Source organism: Emiliania huxleyi, assembly GCF_000372725.1.
Source record: "Emiliania huxleyi CCMP1516 chromosome Unknown EMIHUscaffold_143, whole genome shotgun sequence".
Taxonomy (NCBI): domain Eukaryota; phylum Haptophyta; order Isochrysidales; family Noelaerhabdaceae; genus Emiliania; species Emiliania huxleyi.
The window spans coordinates 34,795-49,624 of NW_005201165.1; the positions used below are offsets into that span (position 1 = coordinate 34,795).

The following is a 14,830-nucleotide window of genomic DNA, read 5'->3' on the forward strand; positions in this document are numbered from 1 at the left end:
GATTTTCCATCGACGGCGCCAGCGTCATCAACTGCGACAGCAAGTCCGCCGTCGGCATGGCCTTCGATCCCGTTGCCTTCAAGAAGACCAAGCACATCTTGCGCGCCGCCGAGTTTCTTCGCGATCTCGTCAGCCGTGGCGTTATCTCTGTCGAACACCTCCCCGGCGTCGTGATGCTCGCCGACCTACTCACGAAGGCTGCCTCGCGGGCCATCTTTACTGGCCTGATCAAGCAGCTCGACGACTTTCATGCCCTTTGAATTTATTTGTCCCTCGCGCCCCGCACTCGGGCCAGGAGGGGCTGTTCCCGGGCATTCACACTATATTCCTCTGAGATAATATTATATCTCGCCGCCACCGCGGCGCGCGCGCTTTATCCGCGCGCTATATTGGTAGAGCCAAACTTGTGTTCTTGTTTTGGATCAAACTTGTTACAGCTCAGCGAACGCGATGCGGCCTCTGCCTAGCCTCCTGCTCCTATGCGCGAGCTACGGCGTGACCGCTATCGAGTAATTTCCCCCCTTTCAAAGGCGGTTTCGAAGTTGATGAGACCTCGCCCCCCCCTCTCGAATGAAAAGCGTAAAAAGAGGCGCGGAACAGGCCGGAAGCGCCGCTTGGACGTGGGTCACACAACGGCAGCGCTCCAGACGCGCTCTGGTAGCTGCCAATGAAGCTGTAGCCCATCGCGCGCGCGCCGGACGGCCATTGCACCTCTACTGCAGTGCCCTCCTGCACCGAGAGCGACGCGTCAAACCTTTGCTGCCCAGAGGCACCTGGAGCAAAATTGGGCCCGCCCAGGTGAGAAAAAATAGTATAAGGGTCGAAGCAGGTTTCGAACTGGCGACCTTCCGATTCCGGATAGGGAGCCAGTAAGAGATCGCTTCAAGTAGTGAGAGGGGATGCCGGCGGGCGACCTATATAGCATACCGGGGGAAATTAAACACTACTGATACGTGCACACACCGTCACGCTCGAAGTGCCAAGAAGGACGTCATTAGTACGAAACCTCAAAAAGGCCATGGGCGCCGAGAGAACATTTCCCTCGAGAGGACAAAGAAAGGCGACGCACCCCCTCCTTGCGCAGTGTCCCCCGCTATGTGTCGCCAATTGGGGCACGCTATCCTGCGCAGGCAGGGCAAGCGGGGGCGGGGGGCAGTCCCCCTGGTCTGATACCTGGGGTGTGGGTGTCTCCAGTCTCGGAGGGGGGCAAAAAGATAAGAATATCTATTTTTTTCAGTTGTAAAGCGTCCTGGTAGTCAGAAAAACTCCGCACACAACAGTCAACACTCCTCTCTCCTAAGGAGAACTGGACAATCAAATGTTCTATAGGTGTAGCTTCTAAGGACTAGGTGCACCGCTCTCACACCACGTCGACGACCAGGCCGGACACGCTCGCGCCGGCGACGGCGCCCGGTCCGCGATGCTCGGGCGGCGATGGATCGAGCACCGACGGGTCGGCGAAGCAGCCGGCGAGGTCGAGCTTGACGGCGTCGTGCGGCGCGTCGTCAAACTCCTGCACCGAGTCCTTCCTCTCGAGCAGCTCCGTCTTCGAGTCGACCGAGCCGCGGTCGTCGGAGAGGTTTCCGTCCCGGTCGGCGCGGCTGAGGAAGGCGAGCAGCGAAGCGGGCGTGGCGGGCTGCAGCGGCTGCGGCGCCGCCCGCTGCGCCGACTGCGAGCGGATGGTCTGCGCGACCATCCGCTCGCAGATGAGCCCGTCGTGCGCGCGCGGGTGCATCCTCCCCTCCCACGGCGTGAGCGCGTCCTCCTCGTGCGCGATCGACAGGAAGTAGAGGCCGACGGCGGCGATGTGGCGCGCGCGGGGCGAGAGCGGGTGGACGCCCGGCGGGACGACGTAGCCGAAGGCCGCGAGCTCGTGCAGCTGCGGCGTGGGGTCGCCGAGGTGCGGCAGCAGCGCGGCGCAGAGCGGAGGGTCGCCCAGGATGGAGGCGCGGTACAGCTCGACGGGCAAGTGCGGCAGCGAACGCAAGGCGGCGGAGAGGTTTGCGACGCCCCTGGCCGCGGGCGAGGTCTGGCGAGGCAAGTACTGCTTGGCGCCGGGGCTGAAGAATGGGTCGAGCAGAGCGATCCGCAGCGGCGCCTCCTGCATGCTCACCTCGGCCAGGTGGAGGTGGCGCCGCCCCTTTGGCGGCTGCCGCTCGACCAGCCGACCCACCGCCTCGAGCACGAGCTGCGCGCCTGTTCACTGGCAGAGGTGTGAAGAGACGCTGTGCACAGCTGGACCTCGAGCACGAGCTGCGCGCCCAAGGAGTGGCCCACCAGCCGCAACTGCCGCACCGCTCGCCTCGGAGCGCCCTCGCAGCCGCCCTCGCTTCCGCCCTCGCCGCCGCCGCAGCTCCCGCCGCCTGCGCCGTCTGCGCCGCCTGCGCCGCCAATACCGCCGCCGCCGCCGCCCCTCCACCCATCCGGATCGCTGCCCGCGGCCTGTCGCTGCGCCGCCCCTCCGGCGCCGGCACCCAGCTCTGACACCGCCGCCGCCTCTCCGCCGCCCCCGGAGCCGTCGCTACCGCCTGCGCCGCCTCGCACCGGCGAGGAGGACGAGGAGGGTCCTCCGCCGTACGCGGCTCGCCACAGCGGCAGCAGCGCCGAGGCGAGCTGGTCCGCCACGCACCTGCCCACAGCAGCAGGGGAGCAGCGGCTCGTCACGGCCCCAGCCTCCTCTGGTCCCCAGACCTCTGCCGTGTATCTCGCTTCCCAGGTCTCTGCCATACCTCCTCTGGTCACTCCATCGCCGCCGTATCTCCCCTCCTCTCGGCTCTATCGCGCACGGTGTCCCGTCGGCCGCGTCCCGCGACACGGTCTTGCCGTCCGCCTGCCGCACCTAGAGACGGGGTGTGGCTGGGGTGAAGGCCGAGATGGCCGGGTTGTGGACGAGGTGACGACCGAGGTATGGCCAAGATGCGGCCGAGGTGCGGCCGAGGCGCGGCCGAGATGTGGCCGAGGCGCGGCCGAGGTGCGGCGTCAGGTTGCCTGCCAGCGCAGCGCGTGCTGGCCCTCTGCGCTGTGGATCTTGCGCTCCGCCTCGTGCAGCGTGTCGTCCGCGAACTGGTTCCAGTAGAAGAGCGCCACGTTCCAGCCGCGCGCCGCCCACAGCTCCGCCGCGTCGATGTCGGGCACCCTCTCGCCCTTGACGCCGAGCGAGGGCTGCTTGACGTTCCGCCTCCAGTTGAAGGTCTCGCGGAAGCCGCGCGCGGTCGTGCCGGGCTCCCAGCCGTGCACGTACACCACCGTCGGCTGCGCCGGGTCCCACCCGCCGCTCGCCCACCACAGGCCGCAGTGCAGCTCCCCCCAGTCCAAGCCGGCCGTCTCAGTCTCGGGAAGCAGCGGAGGCGTCCCGGACGTTTCGCCGTCGTCCGGCTCGAGGCCCTCGGGCCGCCGCCGCGTCGCTGCGGCAGCCCACCGCGCCACCACCGGCCGCGACCGCCGCCTCGCCCGCTCCGCCGCCTCCCACCGCGACCCTCGAAGCACGGTCTGCACCGAGTGCGGCAGCGAGGACGGGAGCGGCAGCCAGGGGAGGAGGCGGACGAGGCAGACGAGGAGTGCGAACGGCAGCGCGAGGAGCAGCACCGCGCACCCGAGCAGCAGCAGCTGCACCGCCACGATCACCGGCGAGTGGTGGCACGGCCGGCGCCGGTTCAGCAGGTCGGCCACCGTCTGCTCGAGCGCTATGACGGCGGGGTCGGCGTTGTCGTCGAAGGGAGTGCGCGCCGAGTTCTCGCCCAGCTCCTCGTAGGCGGAGGGCAGAGCGCCAAGCTCGACGCCGCTAGCCGCCATCCAGCGCCGCTGCCATCCAGCGAGAAAGAAACACCCGCGGCGCTCCTAGATGGTCGCCTCCTCCCCGACGCGCAAAAAGGCCCCGCGCAGCGGCACAAGGGCCCGCCGCAGGCGCGGGGGGTCCGGGGAGCAGCGAGCGCCCCCCGGCTTGAGCAGGAGCAGATCGCCGCACACACAGGCGCGCACGCATTCGCGAGGGACTGCGCGACGATATCGGGAGCCGCTAGGAGCCTTCCCAGCCCTACCTCTGCGGCACTCTAACCACGTATCAGCCTCCGCCTAGCATACGTGGACCCACCGAGCCAATATGGGAGCAGCCTCGTGGCGAGTGCCCCACGGGCCTTGCTATACGAGCGCCGCCCCGGCTCCTACCGGCATAGCCGGGAGGGGCGCGAGTGGCCTAGTCCACAAGACTGGCCTCTGGAGCTCGCGCCTCTCGTCATCCATTGAGCACTTAGTGCGAATATCCAGACCTGTCTGTGTCTCCTGTGTACCCTCTCTCGCACAGAGATGTGGACGAGTGAAGAAAATACGTCCTATGGTCAAGTTAGCAGCGGCTCGTGCGTGAGCGCGAGCACGACGTTGCTACACACATATGCCCAACCGCTTCGACGCCGACCTCGCCGCGGCCCTACAGAGACGGAATGTGAAGCTCTTCAACTCGCTCCTCTCCCGGCACGCACGCTTCGGCGAGGTCGAGCGGGTCCAGAAGGCGTTTGATGCGCTGTGCGCACTACGGCCGCCGCTCAAGCCAAACGAGTACACCTACGGGATCCTCCTCAACGCGTACGTGCGGCTCGCGGACTACAGCGCGGGCGAACGATGCAGGCAGATCCTCTCCGAGATGCAGGGCAGCGGCGTGCCCGTCAGCGCGGTGGTCTACACCACCGTCATCAAGGGCCGAGTCAACGCCCTCGATATGCCATCCGGTGAACCTTCCGAGAAGACCTTCCGAGAGAAGCTGTCCTCCGCTGCCCGCTGACATGCGTATCTGATACGTCCCTGGACTGTTCCGCAGCGTGGTCGCACTTCGAGGCGATGCTATCCGACCCTGCCGCACAGCCGAACCTGCGGACGGTAAACACGATGCTGCGCGGCTGCCTCTACGTCGGCGACGGCGCGGGCGTCGACCGGCTGCTCGAGACGGCGGCGCGGCTCGGCCTGGAGCCCGACCGCGCGACCAGGGACGCGGCGGTGAGGGCGGCGGCGGCGGCGTTCGATTCCAAGAGGCTGCGGCGGGCGCTCGAGGCCCACGCCTCCGGAGGTCTGGCATCGCTGAGCCACGCGGCGGCGGCGGACGTCTGCATCGCGCTCGCGCTCACCGGCAAGTTCAAGCGCTGCGCCAAGGCGCTCAAGGCTTTGGGCGGCGGCGGCAGCGGCAAGAGCAGCGGCGGTGGCGGCGGCGGCGGAGGCGGCGGCGGCGGCGGCGGAGGTGGCGGCGGCGGAGGCGGAGGTGGCAGCAGCGGCGGTGGCAGCGGCGGTGGCGGCAGCGGCGGTGGCGGTGGCAGCGGCGGTGGCGGGGAAGGGTCGGCGCAGGAGGTTTCGATGCTCGAGGGCAGCCTCGCCGCCGTGCGCGCCTTCTTGGAGAGCGAGGGGCGCGAGGCGGCGGCGGCGGCTTTCTCGACCGCCGCGGTGGCGCGCTTCCCTCCGGTGGCAGCTGCGGCTGCGAAGGTAGGGTGTGGGAGCCTCGGCTGCACAGCTCGGCTGCATCTGGGCTCCACCCCGGGCGCCTCGTGCTCGAAGGTGTCTTGGAGCGCCCTCTTCCCGGACGCGTCGCGGGCTGTCAAGGTTGAGGTGGGCGCCGGCACCGGCGACTGGGTGGCGCTGCGGGCGGAGGCCGACGCTGCGACCGCCAACTGGGCGGCGCTCGAGCTGCGTCACGACCGCGCGTGCCTCATCCGCGCCAAGGGGGCGATGCGCGGGCTGCGCAACCTCGCGGTGCTCGCCGGGGACGCGCACGGGATCCTGAGCGGCGGGCTGCCCCTTCGCTCCGTGGCGGAGGTGCATGTCAACTTCCCGCAGCCGCCGCAGTCCGAGGGCAGCGAGCGGCACCTCGTGAACCGCGCCTTCCTCGAGGCGGCTCACGCCATCCTCCAGCCGGGAGGCATGCCGCTCGCCGCTCCGCCCTCGACGAAGAGGCCCAGAGGACCTCCCCCGATCCGTCTCCTCGCCTCCTCCCGCCTCCTCGCGCAGGTACCCTCACCCTCACCTCGGACGACGAGGCATACTGCGCGAGCGTCGCGAGGCGCGCCGTCTCCGAGCCCGCCCTCGTGGCGCTCTGGCAGCCCGCGTTTGGGCCGCCGCACTACAAGACGCACGAGCGACCGCTGCCGAGCCATCGGTCCGCTTTCGACGACCTGTGGGCGGCGCGCGGCTTCAGCCGCCGCTTCCAGTGCCGCCTCTCGGCGCGGCGCGCCAGGGGGCAGCCTCGGCCGCAGCACGAGAGCGAGGCTGCTGAGGCTGCTCTGGCGGAGGGTGTGGGGCGGGCGGGCGGGGCGGGTGGAGAGGGAGAGGAGGCGGGGGGCAGCAAGAGGAAGAGGAGGGGCAAGGAGACGTCGAAACAGCGGAAGAGGAGGCGCGCGAAGGAGAGGGCCGCGGAGGGCGGGGGCGGCGAGGCGGCGAGTGGTGCGGCGGTGATAGATCCATAAGTGAGTGAGAGTACTGTCGTAAAGTCGCAATGTCGCGGCACACGAGACTAATAAAAATCGTAAAAGCGAACACCGTCCGCGAGAGAGAGGAGAGGTGTACATCGATGCATGTGAGATGCGTGAGGTATGCATCAGCGAGCACCAACTGTGTCTCTCACTCTCACTCTCTGGAGCGACTCTCGTGCGCGCCGCAGGTATCTGTGGTGACGTGCGCGCTGTCTCTCGAGGCTGTCGAGCCCGTGAACCCATTCGGTGCATGTGCATGTGCATGTATGATGTAAATGTCTTGTCCCTGCCAGGCGGAGCAGGACGCGACGGCCTAGTGCCGCGTGTGCCCCCTCGACGGCTAAAAGCTATCCGCGGCTGCCGAAGGCCTTCTTCAGCTGCTCGCCGAGGGTGCGCCACGCCGCGAGCTCGGCGGCGGTGTTGCCCGCCGCGCGCGCCTCCTCCACCTTGTGCGCGCCCTTCTTGAAGGTCTCGGCCTGTGGATCGACGCGCCAGCGGGGGATCGGGATTGTGACGCCGGGGGTAATACTCGTCTCCTCGGGAGATAGCCCACCGCGCCCAGCTTGCGCCGCTTGGCCTTGGGCGGCGTCGGGGTCGGGAAGGCCTCGACGGCGTGCGGGTACGTGTCGGGGGCGAACCGTGCCGAGGGCTGCACCACGCGCCGCGCCTGTTCTCGCATGGGAGCGCGTGAAGCGCCCGTTGCCTCGTCGCTCGGCGGCTGCACCCGAACGCCGGAAGCCCGCTGTGTCGCGAGGGCGGCGGGCTCCCCGGGCGTCGCCTCCTGGCTTGCCGACGCGGCGGCAGTGTCGATGTTGTGCGGAGCGAGCTGCGCAATCGCGCGCGCCTTGGACGCCGCGGAGAGCTTGGGCGCTGGCGGCTCCGGCGGGGCGGTGTTTGCGATGCACCAGCAGACCACGTGCACCCGCAGCGCCTGAGGGTGTGCGCGGGTGCAGGGGTGGGATGAGGGGGGGGGGGGGGGCATCTCGGGGTGCGCCGTCGGGGGCATGCATCTCGCCGAGACGAGGTGCGCAAGCGAGACGGTCGGCGGCATCCCCTCGGCGGGCAGGGAGAGTCGCGTCTTTGAGCCGTCGAGGGCGAAGCAGCGCGGGTTGAGGAGGAAGAGGGTGAGGTGGCCTGCGCACGCTCACGCGCGGTCGCCGGGGGCGTGAAGACGCGGCGTGAGGGCGAGTCCGGCGCTGGGAGGAGGGACGGTGCGCTCGCCTAGCCCGAGGTTTGGCCAGAGCTCGTGGATCTTGCTCCACTTCGCCCACTTGCTGAAGCTCATCGCCTCGGGCAGCTGGATCGTGTCGTCGCCGGCGCGCAGGTGCTCGGCGAAATTGCCGTACTCGATCTTGGTCTGCCAGTTGCCCTTGGACTGGCAGCCCGCGATCAGGTTGCTGAACGCCTTTGAGTTCTGACCGAAGACCTGGCCGTCAAAGGCGGCGCCGGGCCGGTCGTTGATGACCTTGGTGCCGTGGAGCACGAAGTACGCCCCGTCGAGGCCGGCCTTGTGCAGGGGCAGGTGCAGCTGGTTGTGACGGTACCTAGTGGGTCGACACGGGTCACTAAGGCCTTACGCCTCGCCGCCTCGCATCGCGGCCAGCGTTCCCCACTACTCAGGCGCGGCGCGCTTTTCCGGGTCGACGCCGGCGCCGGCGATGCTGCTGCGTGGCAGCGGGCAGACGCGGGCAAAAGCGACCGGCTCGGGAAAGCCCGCGTCCGAGGGGAGGTAGACGGGCTCGAAGTCGCCCGGCGCGGCGTCGGGCTCCTGCAGCAGCGCGGCCCACTGGTGCCCTCCCCAGTCTACGTTCGCCCCTTGGACGAGCACCTGGGGAAGGCGAGATCCGACATGCCTCCTGCATATAGCGCTCGCGCTGTGATGGGAGGGCGGTGCGAACGAACCTCCGGGAGAGGCGCCGCGCGCGCCCAGGCGGGCAGGGTGTCGCCCCCGCCGCCGGCAGGGGGGGTGCCCGGGGGAGATGGTGCCGCCGTGTCGGAGGCCGTCTCGATGCGCGCCTCGACCTCCTCCTCCTCGTCGTCGTCGCGCAGCGGGGCGGCGGCAATGTAGGAGTGCTGCAGCCCGCCTGTGGGCGCAGGCGGAGAGGGTGTGTAGAGGGAGAGGGGCTGTGCAGCCCCGGGTGCAAGGCATCTGCATCAGCTCGCCGACGACGTCGAGCAGCTCGTTGGTGTGCTTGTCGCGCACGAAGAGGCCGCGCGAGGGCGAGGCGGAGGAGGAGGAGGGTCGCTCGCCGAGCTCGTAGGGCAGGGCGGGGCACGAGCCCTGGAAGTCGGCGGTGTGGTAGACGAAGAGGGTCCACTGGCCTAGCAGCAGCGGCGGCAGCAGCGGGCGTGCAAGGCCGTGCATGCTGCGGGGGCGAGCAGAGAGGCCACGGCTGTCCACGCACCGTCCTCGTCGCCCAGGCGGCGGAGCAGCATCTTGACCGGCGCGAGCATGCCGTCCTCGCGGAGGTTGTTGCTCTCGTCGCGCCAAGGCGAGTACGTCTCGAGCATCGCGCCGCGCGCGTTGCGGTTGGCCGGCCTGCCCCAGTCAAAGCGGACGTCGCTGGCGGCGCCGTCCTTCAGTTCGACCTTGACGTCGGCGATCGTGCGCGCGATGAAGCGTGCGCCGCTCCCCGAGCTGCTGCGGCCGTCGCTGGAGAGCGCCGACCAGAACTCGTCTTGCAGCGAGCCGGTGCGGGCGACCTGCGCGGCCACCTCGCCGCCGCGCTTCTTGACCGTGTAGATGATGGCCTGCTCACAGGAGGAGGCGTGAAGAGAGCTGTTTTGCGGCTGGGTGGTTGAAGGATTGAAGGCCTGCGTCTTCTCGCCGAGGCCCGCCTGAGACGGGGGAGGAGGCGTCAGGCTCAGGGGATCAAACAAACAAACACGGAAACCTCCAGATCAGGCTCAGGGCATCACGTGGCAAGAGCATAGAGGCGGCGTGAAATGGGCAATCGTTCGGCGGTTTCGCTCTTCGGGCCTGGAAGACGTACAGACCGATGCCAAAGTTGTTCAGGAGATGGTTGTCGGACGGCTTGGTGTGACCGACGGTGAGGGCGTGCTCAAGATCGATGAAGGTGTCGGTGCTGATCTGCAGCACGTCGTGGTGGCGCCTATCGATGCTGGCGTGCTCAAGGTCGATGAAGGTGTCGGTGCTGATCTGCAGCACGTCGTGGTGGCGCCTATCGATGCTGGCGTGCTCAAGGTCGATGAAGGTGTCGGTGCTGATCTGCAGCACGTCGTGGTGGCGCCTATCGATGCTGGCGACGACCGCGCCCAGCTTGACAGCAGGAGTGAAGCTCATCTCGAAGCGCGAAGCACCGGCGCTCATGGCATTCTCGAGTTGTTCGCGGTGCGCGTTGCAGCGCGTGTGGATGCGCGACATCGACTCGCGTAGCTCGCTTCCAACCTCGGCACAGCCACCGACGACCATGATGTCTACAGTTTGAGCTGTTGATGATGGCTGTGAGCAGCGACCAACAACACACAGAGCCAGAAGGCGAAGAGGCGTGATTGCATGCTCGCCTTTCTTTTTCAGTGTATTTAGCTCTTACGTACATTCCCTTAGGAGGACTCTGCTGACAGGGTTTGCGATGAGGAGCGACCCGAAGGGTTTCTTTTTCAGTGTATGCTCTTACGAACATTCCTGGAGGAGGACTGCTGACGGGGTTTGCGATGAGAAGCGATTTTTGTTCGTCCAGTTGCTCTGACAAGCCTCTGCCAGTCGCCATTTATTTCATGGCGGCCCGGGATGAAGAAACTGGCCTTTGCCAGACTGAGGACTATGTGCGCCTTGGCAAGACGGTTCCGATGGTATTTTTTGCGAGCGCAGTGGACTTCATCTTGCCGGGTCAACTGCCGGCGGTCGACAACTGCCGTTCGAGCAGCGTCGGCGACCGCCGTCAAGATGAACTCCTCTCAAGTTGAGCCGCGGCATGCCGCCCCGCCTGCGATGCATCAGGTGAAGGTGGGCACCATTGACGTGCGGCGCCAAATCATCCGACCCTCTCTCGGCAGTGCCAACGCGACGTTGGATCGCGGCGACGAAACCTTTGGTCCTAAATAAATAAACCTCTTGTAGCTCGATCGGTCACACCGCCATCGCCGTCGGGGAGAGGGGGGACGACACTGCTTCGGCAGCGTGCACCTCGATCCTGTACCGTGTTTGTTATGACCCCCCCCAATCGCCAATGAACACACCAGTGAGGGTGGGCGAGACGATCGAGGGGTCCCGTACCATGCGGAACCGACCCTATCCAGTGCTCAAGTGCTCAAAGAAATAAATAAATCGGTCAAACTCTGACGAGATGGGATTTAGGGACATGTGTCCCCGCGCCCTGCACGATCTACTTGTTGTGAGGGATCTTCAATCCGTCCCCTCACACACCCCTCATCACAACCCGATAGAAGAGCGGCAAGAGATGGCTGATGGGGGGCTGCGGCTACGGGTACGGCTGCGGCTGCGGGAGGGGCTGTGGTCGCGGGAGAGCCGCTGCGCCGCGTGGACGCGCCTACACCGCTCTTGCGGAGAGAGTTTCAGAGAGAACATTTCGAGATGCATCTAGCTCGCTTTTCTTTTTTGTGGCCGCCCAAAGCCTCGCGGCCTCACGACATGCGAATCCCCCCTCCCTAGATCCCTGGAGAGAGGCGCGCGGGCGCGTCGCGGGCCACTCTGTACTTACATACCGCTTGGTTTGTGTTGGCCCAGAGTTTTACCTGAAGCTCTACGAACAACGGTACCGACGCGACCGCAAAATTGCGAGGCTGTTGTAGACTGTAGTGCAGTAGTGGTCTGGTGACTGGTGTGAGCACACAAGCAAAAGTACTCTACTTGATTGGATTGAGATTGGAAGGTGAAAAGAACAGCCAGGCTCGGACTGCTCTGGACACCACAGCGTGTGGGAGGACTCACACGCGGACACGCAAGACAGGAGATGACGGCATGCTGGAGAGCCGACACACACACAGACCCAAACTCACAATACACTCAGTACTAGCAAGAGCAGCCGAGCAGAGAGATGCATTACCTGCATTACCACTTCAGCGTTCAGAGCACAGAGGCATTCCCTGCCTGTCTGCGCCCTAGTCTGCGCCCTCGCCCCCTCTCTCTCCTCTCGCGCTGTAATACGCCGCGCGAGGTATTTTCTTCTAAATAGCAAGGTCTGTGAAGGCCCAGCCCGGGGTTGTGCGTTTAGGGGAAGGCCAAGGCTCACACCTCAACCAGGGGTGTGAAGATCGTCGGTGTGAGAATTCCCAAAACCTTCGCAAAAATGGTGGGTGTCGGCTTACTGCTCGGGCTCGTCGGGCTCCTCCCCGCTGGCCCGGCCCACTCCTGCGGCCCGCTGGCGCTGCCGCGGCCCCCACGCGGCGGCCTGCTCCAGATGCAGACCGCGGAGGACGCCTGCAGTGGGCCCCATGGCGCTCGATCCGCCCACGGCTGCTCAGGGGATGACCCCGCGCAGGCGATGGGCGTGCACGTCAGAGCGGCGGGTGCCGTCGAGCGGCTCTCCTCCAGCTTCCTCAGTGCATGGCTGACCGCCGTCACCCGACAAAAATCCCCGATATGTCCTGCGGTGAAGCGTCCACTCCACCGCACCGGCTGCCCCTCGAGGCGGCCCGGAGCCTGGACACTGGCCTCGAAATTTCGGCTCGGCCTCGAGCCTTGAAATGGAAATCTGACAGTTGCCACCATTTCCCCCATGGTGGGCCAGTATCCCCCTCCCCTGTACAGCCCGGAACCGCCCAGCATCGGCACGCAAAGACCCGGGGGAGGCGACGGAGGGCTCGGCTGCAGTAGTCTCGTCTTCTGACCGTCTGCTGTTGGAGCCCTCGTCACTACGCACAGCCGCACTCTGCACTGGTGCGGGAAGCCTACCTCTTGACACTGGAATTGGCACCCATGACCACCTTGGTGCTGCTGTAGCCACCAGTCAAATCGCGCCCCGCGGGCCGCTCTCTGATCGGTCTCCGCCGGTCTGCTGTAGAGGTCAATACTCACGGAGTCAGAGGTGCCTGGCGCCGTGTACGCGCGCCCTCCCAGGCCGCCCTCAAGCACGGGCATTGGCGCTACGTCGGCCCAACAGGAGACGTCCACCGCAACCGCGACCCGGTGTGAACAGGTCGCCTCCACGCTCACGTACCCGCACGAGGTTGTGCGCGCGCGCCTGCAGTTCGACAAGGGCGGCAAGCTCTACGCCGGCACGCTGGACGCGATCCGCCAGACGGCGCCGGCGGCGTGGCCGCGCCGGGGCAGCGAGGGGCCTCCCGCGAGCCTTCTCGGACCCTCCCTAGGTCCAGTCCGACGGCGTCGCAGGGCTGTGGCACGGCTACCGCCTCAACATTGTGCGCACCATCCCGCAGTGCATCATCACCTTCACTGCGTACGAGACCGCCGCAAAGGCGCACCGAGCGCGCCGCGGCGGCGCGTCCGGACCGCGTCTCTTCACAGCCTTTGGCCGTGAACTCAGGCCTCACGGCCTACTTGCAGGGCGGCGACGCCGCACGCAGGCACGGCGAGGAAGCCGGCGCGCCGCCACGGAGCGTCTCTCGCCACCAGCGGTCGGAGAGCGAGGGGGTCCTTACGCGCACCAGGACCGAGAGCAGATGATGCTGTGTGTGTGTTGTCGCGTGTGCCGTGTGGTATCTTTGTACCGTGTGCGTGAGCCGGGACTGTGTGATGTGTGCACTCTCTTGGGGAAGTCTTGTGTTCGCAGTCGCACCCGCCCTATCCCGTTCCCTCCTCTTTCACGCATCACGGGTCGCCAGAGGAGTGAAAAGTCCAACGCGCTCGTCGGTGACGGTGTCCTCCAACCTGCGCCGCGCTCGGCGAACCTCGACAGCGCCTTCGATGGCATGCAGCTCTTTGCGTCAGAAGCCTGGAGAGCAGCTCCTCGGCTGCTCACACGCTCTGCACAGTTGACACAGCCTACTGTGCGGCTGCCACAGCTGTCACAGGCTCACAGCGATGGGCTCGCCCTCACTGGCCCTCAGTCACTTGTGCTGCGGCTTGTGTGAGCGACACTGCTCGGCGACTGCCGGCACACTGTGAGACCATGGGTGTGAGGTAAAACCACGCTACCAGCGCTTGGTCACATCGGCCCCGAGGTCAGATCCTTCTACTCTGTTAGTGACAAGACTTGTCTACTGGCTGGAGCCGAGCAGGAGGGCCCGGCGCACAACCCCTGGTCAACTCACGGTCCACACCCCGTATAAAAATACAACTACAACCACCCCTCACCGACACGTGTGTGCGGAGTGCGCGCGCGCAACGGCACAAGCAGGTCGCTCCAGGGATCTCCCCATTCCCCAACTCTCCCGCGCCTCGCTGCACGCCGGTCTGGCGAGACACGCAAGCTGGGACCGCGGGCGGCGTGAGATGAGAGTCTCTCTCAGACAGAGAGCTAGCAGAGAGCATCGCAGCCAGCGCCTCGCACTCGCGCCTGTGCGCGACTTGGCGACTGCGACGCACGCTCGGCTGGCATCGCCTACGTGCTAAGAGTCCAAACGCAAAATCGCCCCCCCCAGTGTGAGCCCGGAACTCGAGGAGATCAAGGCGCACACGGGGGGGGCGACGCGAGAGAGAGAAGTGCTACTCCTAGGGTCAGTTTTACGGCTTGACCCAGGCCGCTCAATAAAAGACTGGTAACAACACACATCAAGATACAATCAATCACTAGAGGAGAGCGACGGCGGGCTCTGCTACAGAGACCGCGCTCCCCTCCGAGAGGCCACAACCGCGCGCACAAGCCCTGTAAACCCCCCCCGCCCAGCAAGAGTGCATGCAATCATGTCACACAGTGCAGGCCTGTCCTCCGTCCGTCCTCAGTCGCAAGCCAGGCCCCATGTACCGGACACTGGAACCGGTCAGTGCACCCACACCTCGTCGTGGCCCGCGCCGTCCTGCTGGTGGCGGCGGCCGCCCTCGGCCAGCCACGGCGTCGCCGCCTCAACTTCGTTGTAGGCGGGCTGCTGCATGTCGAGGGACGAGGAGGAGGAGGAGGAGGAGGGGGGTGTGCAGTGTGACGTGTGCGGCTCAGGCGAGGGCGGCTCGAGATTGGCCGAGATTGGCCGAGATTGGCCGAGATTGGCCAAGATTGCTCGAGGCCACACACCGCACCACCGCGGCCGACACCACTGCTCCCCTCCGATGGGGTAAGGGCGATCAAGGGCCGTCTCTCGCGCTCTCACAGGCGGCGACGCCGCGCGGCTGCTCCTCCCCCCCTATCTCCCCATATCTCCCCATATCTCCCCCACATCTCCCCCATATCTCCCCAGATCTCAGGCGGCGACTCCGGGGGAGGAGGAGGAGGAGGAGGAGGAGGAGGAGGAGGAGGAGGAGGAGGAGGAGGAAGAGGAGGAGGAGGAGGAGGAGGAGGTGTAGGAGG

General features: G+C 66.5%; 4 protein-coding genes across 4 annotated transcripts; 2 read left to right on the plus strand and 2 right to left on the minus strand.

The window, feature by feature from the left end:
- Positions 1-1,360: 1,360 nt before the first annotated feature.
- On the minus strand, positions 1,361-3,792 carry EMIHUDRAFT_227933 (hypothetical protein; the record flags this gene model as incomplete). Its single annotated transcript, XM_005787299.1, has 5 exons — positions 1,361-2,176; positions 2,242-2,286; positions 2,545-2,629; positions 3,065-3,330; positions 3,496-3,792. The coding sequence occupies 5 exons, from the start codon at positions 3,790-3,792 to the stop codon at positions 1,361-1,363; spliced, it is 1,509 nt and encodes a 502-aa protein (XP_005787356.1).
- A 595-nt stretch (positions 3,793-4,387) lies between these two features.
- On the plus strand, positions 4,388-6,250 carry EMIHUDRAFT_227934 (hypothetical protein; the record flags this gene model as incomplete). The annotated part of the gene is made up of 5 exons (XM_005787300.1): positions 4,388-4,721; positions 4,811-5,091; positions 5,347-5,463; positions 5,536-5,985; positions 6,212-6,250. 5 exons carry the CDS (start codon positions 4,388-4,390, stop codon positions 6,248-6,250), a joined length of 1,221 nt encoding a protein of 406 aa, XP_005787357.1.
- A 225-nt stretch (positions 6,251-6,475) lies between these two features.
- Positions 6,476-7,227, minus strand: EMIHUDRAFT_455419 (hypothetical protein; the record flags this gene model as incomplete). Its single annotated transcript, XM_005787301.1, has 3 exons — positions 6,476-6,922; positions 7,000-7,113; positions 7,186-7,227. Coding segments are annotated over 3 exons (285 nt in total), but the record flags the coding sequence as incomplete, so codon positions are not given.
- Positions 7,228-11,716: 4,489 nt separating this feature from the next.
- On the plus strand, positions 11,717-13,053 carry EMIHUDRAFT_227936 (hypothetical protein; the record flags this gene model as incomplete). The annotated part of the gene is made up of 4 exons (XM_005787302.1): positions 11,717-12,019; positions 12,487-12,555; positions 12,738-12,871; positions 12,954-13,053. 4 exons carry the CDS (start codon positions 11,717-11,719, stop codon positions 13,051-13,053), a joined length of 606 nt encoding a protein of 201 aa, XP_005787359.1.
- Between the last annotated feature and the right edge of the window lie 1,777 nt (positions 13,054-14,830).